The 5,834-nt window shown below is 34.4% G+C and overlaps 1 protein-coding gene across 2 annotated transcripts; it reads left to right on the forward strand.

Moving 5' to 3' along the window:
- The first annotated feature begins 3,681 nt into the window (after positions 1-3,681).
- Positions 3,682-4,990, forward strand: LOC140876013 (protein SOB FIVE-LIKE 5-like). Of its 2 annotated transcripts, none has more exons than XM_073279853.1 (4): positions 3,682-4,221; positions 4,312-4,368; positions 4,551-4,611; positions 4,714-4,990. In XM_073279853.1, exons 1-4 carry the CDS (start codon positions 3,823-3,825, stop codon positions 4,749-4,751), a joined length of 555 nt encoding a protein of 184 aa, XP_073135954.1. In that variant the 5' UTR covers positions 3,682-3,822; the 3' UTR covers positions 4,752-4,990. The 2 variants fall into 2 exon arrangements, with proteins under 2 accessions (XP_073135954.1, XP_073135955.1); XM_073279854.1 differs by having other exon boundaries at positions 4,315-4,368.
- Positions 4,991-5,834: the final 844 nt, after the last annotated feature.

The following is a 5,834-nucleotide window of genomic DNA, read 5'->3' on the forward strand; positions in this document are numbered from 1 at the left end:
TTATATAGAGTTATTTTATCTTAATATTAGTTTTATTTTACGAGCAACATTTTTTTAGATATTTTTTAGACATAACAGTTATTTAAGGGTAGTTTAGATATTTTTTAATCAAAAAAACTAGGATATTCGCATCATATAGCGATTGAAGTACAAAACATAATAGGAGGAGTGCGTATGCTACAGATCTGGAATCACAGTGTATTATTAGCTCAAATTTTTTTTATAAAAGGCTTATCAGTAAACCCAAGATTTTAGAGGGTGATATATATATATATATACAATTTTTTTAAAAAAATTGTAACAAATGATGTAGAAATCAACATTGGTATTTTCGATGGGCAAGCAAGCAATTAAGTAGGCAGCAAAGGGCATGTGCATATGGAAAATGGGATCCCGGGACCAGCTGACTCATGACCATACCCGTTGGTGCCATTTTCATCGACTCTTTTGAAACCGGCGACTACGTCGTCTCTTGATTTGAACTTATATCGTATTTGTATCTTGACGAAATCAGCAGAATTTTCGAACATGATATAGTTTGTCATGTACGAAATAACATGATTCAGACGTGTATTCTTTCATCAATCAATGATATATTTCGATCCCAAAGCATAATGTACTCTACTAGTAACTACTCTGCATCCATCTCGTAGGACGGTAAACCTAAGTTGCTACAAGAGCCCATGATAATTTCTTCTAAATCAATTCAAACATTGCTTAATTGATTGATGTAGAATGTGGATAATATCATAAATTGATGTTATTTTTCAGATGACGTGATTAGGTAGGTATGTGCAATGTTACTCTATTTTGGAGCCAAACTAGTTGATGTAACAAAGACACTTAATATTTGTCACAAAAAAAAAAAAAAAAAAAAACAAAGACACTTAATACATTTTGAACCATGCTTTCATCCATCTCTTCATCATGTGAATATTTCTTTATTTTTGACTATTGAGGTGACCCTAATTATGTGTGATTTTCCCATAAATTCTCAAGCATGAACTCAAGTGATTCATTAACAAATAATTTTACGGTCCTTTTTCCTGCGCGATTTCACTACATTTAACGGAGTCGTAGATCCGGCGTTTCCGAGGTCCGATCGGACCAAATTATCAATCATGGACAGGTTTATAGAACTAGGAGTTAAGCTAGCTAGGGGCAAATGATTTGATGGTCCTAGGTAGCCCATTCTTAAAAATATCGACGCATACATGCTACACATTTTTCTTGTTTTCTAGCTGGAAAATAATATAATAAAATAAATTACAATTTCGTGAAAAAGAAAAGGCATAGGGTGCGGGACCAAATGAAATTGCATTCACAATTGAAATGGAATGCAATTCTTGATGGGTGAACGAGACTTCATACATATAGGAGTATAATCATATTATATATTCTCGTTCTTGTTGATAAGAAACAAATGGAGACTTATACGAGCTCAGATCGACTCGTCAATTTTCGGCTTTTGTATTCTTAAACATGAGAGGATATGGCATCGGATAAGTTTTTTTGGGTCGGGCGGATCGGATGGGACGTAGTGTCAAGTGTGTACATGGAGATGGAGGGTGTGGTGTATAATTTGTTAAGATAGTACTGGTGCAACCATCATCACCCATCTGTGCATGTTAAGAGAAGCACATGATGGGCCTATGATAGTATGTACCCTTTAGTCTAAGCTGGCTTCTGCATATTTTTGCCATTCTCTCCCACACAATGGGCCAATCTTGCATTAACTCAATTTTGACACCATCTATTCTAAATCCTTCATGGGAATCAGGGTTCTGATTGATCATCTAGATAGAATATATCTTGGTCGAGAGACGAGATTAATGTGTTTTGAAATATGTTTATTAGGTGAGTATCAGATCATAAATAGTCATGGGTTCGATTACGTACTTCTATCAATATTTTCTTGGGCGAATGTCCATCCGATCTTTCTAGGATTCCATGGACTTTATCTTCGTAATAATGTCGTGAAATTGTATTTGGTACCGAGATCTCGTCCCACTTTTGGAACTTTGTTGTCAAATGAGTCATAAGGCACTGTCGTGGCTTTTAAACTGTCAGATTTATTAAGAGGGGAATTGTTGAACAATCATACTCACTCCTAATTAGTGGATAAAATTATGATGATTGTGTTGCTAAATGATTTAAAACATGTGAATTGACCAGCTATAATTCGGGAGAGAGGTTCATACCACTGCATCACAAGTGGGGCGACCGTGACGATAAGTTTCGAGTCAAGAAAAATGGACAAAATGGTGCATTCTGATGATTAAAGAAGACCAAGCTCCCTTTTGTATGGTTTTACTGTCTCTGATTGAGTAATGAAATAAAGTCAAAAGGTTAGGGAAAAAGGGTAATTTTTAGCATCCAATAATGCTGCAAGAATCCGACGATTAATTAGGTTGCAAAATTCGGAGACAACCTACGCGCTTTATGTAAAAAAAATTTTGGTGGGTGTGAAGCTGACCAGCACCAAGATTTGCTGTTCTTTTCTTGATTGAGATTCTTGAATATTTTGTTTCGGCAAAATTGTGCATAAAAAAATTTCTTTTTTGCAAAAACACACATTAATTATACTAGCTATGTGGGAACATCAATCAACCTAGAAATTTTAAGTATAGAAGCAAAAAAATACCAATTGGCACATATCTGGTAACTCAAAGCTAGTGAGTCAAGCCATTTTGAATACTGACTTGCAAGAATCGACGACGCCGTCTTGCTTTGAACTCAGCTCGAGTTAACCTCATCCTGTCCGAGCTACTGTTTGAACTTTGAATCGAGCTAGTGACGTGACCAACTCGACTGTGGATGGAACTCCTAGCTAGAGATGTTATCATGTTAGCATAGTTGGTTCTTTTTTCTTTAATGAATTACCTAACTTGACAACTAATTTTATGATAATTTGATTATTTTCAAAATATATATATATATATATATATATATATATTTTTTGCCTTTTAAAATATCAACTCAAAGGACTCGGTACATGCCCGATTTTGTAATCGAGCTCGAAGTTGAAAACTCGGATCGGTTCGTGAGTTGGGCTCAACTCACATGCAACGTAGCTGGCAGTGATAAAATTCATGGCTTAATTTGGCATAACATTTAATGACCAACGAGAAATCACATCTCATGCTTCTTTTTACCCTTTCTTTATTCACGTCACCGCTACCCATGTTACTAGCTATATGAATCACTTCGCTAACCATCAAAAAGTGCAAATCAAAATTCAACAACGAAATGTACAAACAAATAGTCATGTTATTCACAGTATCGTTTGGTTCCAAAGATAAAACTAATTAACTTTCTTGTTTTTCATCCATCGTTCGACTCAAGATTTTACCAATAATGATTGAAACTAGAAATCATCACATGAGTGAAACAAAACTGTTTCATTGCAACACAATATCTTATTATCATGTATATATGTAAATGGACTCCCATTTTATTCAAATTAGCAAATTTAACTTGCCACTCCAAGCATATATTCACCATCATCAAATGTCAATGACCCCCCACCCCCACCCCCACCAATGACCAAGACAACTGGCAAGTTTGATTCTTCTCAAAATAGATATACAATATTAGGGCAAAAGGATAGAGCCAAGGACAAAAATAGTCTAGGATTTGAGTGTGATTTCATTTGGTCTCAATATATCATCATTCTTCTCTTCCTCTTCCTATTCTTCTCCTTCTTATATATATATACATACAAAACAACAACAAAACACACAGCTCATATATAATATAATCATCATCACTCACTCCTCTCACCTCTGAATCTCTCTGCAGCTTCAACAACACCAAATCATCATGAACATATCTACCTCTGAATGCAGCAGCGAATGCGAATCCGGTTGGACCATGTACTTAGACCAAACTTCCAACTCCACCGATCGATTCACCGCGGATTTCACCAAGAATTGCCCACGAAACGCCTACGAATATAATGATCAAGAAGACGATGAAGATCTTTCCATGGTGTCTGATGCATCATCCGGCCCGCCTCCGCATTTCCAAGAATACGACGGCGGAGGCGGAGGCGGAGGCGAGAACCAGTTCTTCCGTGGCTACGCATCTTCGGTTTCGGAAGATAACAATAAGAAGAAAAACAAGCAGAAAAGCAAGACAAAAGAGACTTTTGATTACCAAAGGCAGCAGAATTTTTGTCTCGCTGATACTGCTAGCTCTCCAGTCTTCCATTTTCCCCAGGTAATTAGTTTCCGAATAAAAAAAAATTCTATTTTTATTTGGACCCTTTTGAAATTTACATGGATTTAATATCTTTGAATTGAATTTCAGGACGACAATGTAGCTCCTTCGGGCTTTTCACAGGTCTTTTCTGCTGCAAATTTTGAGGTAATTAACAGATTATATATATTTTTTTGTTTTCTACAGCTTTAATTCTTATTATACCTGCAGGAGTACAATTACTGATCCAAGAATATAATTCCATTGAAATTAATCTAGATAATATACATGTAATTGTATTTGAATATCATTAATTTATGATATTGTTAAAATTCCAAATGTTAATTCAGAGAGAATCTATACCAAAGAAGCAATTAGGATTCCTCAAATCTTCCACAAAAGGGAAATCTGGTGAGTAATATATAATTTCCTCCTGCAGCCCATTTTGTGGTAGCTGTTAAAAATTCAACATTTTTGGTCGACAAAATGAATGAAAATTCTACCTTTTTTCAGGCAGTTTTCTTGGAAGATCAAAAAGGGATCGAATATAATTTCTGCCTAATTCTTCTGCAAATTAGCTGAGCAAGAAATGCATGAGGTTCTGGAAGCAAAAGGAAAATGGCAGTTGAACCTTTTTTTTTTTTCTCTTTAAAATTTATTTCTTTAATCTTTCCTACCTGTTATTTGTTCCTGTCCATGTACAAGGGAACAAGCCTGAGATCATAAATGTAAAAATGAAGTTTAAAAAAATATAATAATAAATCAAATGTTTCTTTTTTGAAGTTTCGTTTTCTGCATTAGCTGTCTCACACACTAAGAATTGGAGTTGGAATTAATATATAGTTTCATTCTAGCTTTACCGTTCTGGAAACTACCATTGTCTTTATCAAATATATCGAAAAACGAATTGTAATTGGATTGATGAGATTCAGTGCCTCAATTTGTGTTCAAAAATCAAAACTAATCAGTCAAAACTAAGATTTGTTGGAAGTACACTTGGATCAATCCAAACTTAATTTGTCCATGTATATAGACGCTGACTGCGTGACTCGTCGAGCGAGTGTTAGTGCAGTTTTACTTAAAACGTCGCTGGTTGTGACCATACGGTACAACTCAAATATTTAAAATTAGACGAAAACTCACTCGTACGTCATCTAATTACGATCATTCTCAGTACTTGGAAGGAATTATCACACTCAACAAGAGGAATCAATCACCAAGATTAGTGACCAACAATTACTCGTGTTTTGGAGAATGGAATGGTGAAGACTGAAGATTACATACGTTTTATGGTTTTTTTACCCATTTTATATTTTGAAAGTTGCTAAAGATGTCCTCAAAGATAATTAAACAAACATAAAATTTATGGGAAAAATAACTTTTATATTAAATAATTTGTCGTTTTTTAGTTCAATAAATTTTCAATTTTTTGTCTTAGTATAATCTTCAATTTTCAATTTGATAAATTTTCAATTTTTCGATAAATTTTCAATTTTTTATCACAATATTTTAATTTTAAAAAAAAAATCACTTCCGAATTTTGGCAATTTTGACTCATTTGCTATCAAAATGTTCGATTTTCATCGAAAAAGGCTGATTAGGCATTGGATAAAGTTGATGTGACAAAAAAATTC

This window comes from Henckelia pumila, chromosome 1 (assembly GCF_033568475.1).
Source record: "Henckelia pumila isolate YLH828 chromosome 1, ASM3356847v2, whole genome shotgun sequence".
Classification (NCBI taxonomy): domain Eukaryota; kingdom Viridiplantae; phylum Streptophyta; class Magnoliopsida; order Lamiales; family Gesneriaceae; genus Henckelia; species Henckelia pumila.

Coding starts and splice junctions, on each gene's coding strand:
- LOC140876013 (XM_073279853.1), top strand. CDS start 3,823: ATGAACATATCTACCTCTGAATGCAGCAGCGAATGCGAATCCGGTTGG. Junction 4,222..4,311: donor CAGTCTTCCATTTTCCCCAG/GTAATTAGTTTC, acceptor ATTGAATTTCAG/GACGACAATGTAGCTCCTTC. Junction 4,612..4,713: donor TTCCACAAAAGGGAAATCTG/GTGAGTAATATA, acceptor ACCTTTTTTCAG/GCAGTTTTCTTGGAAGATCA.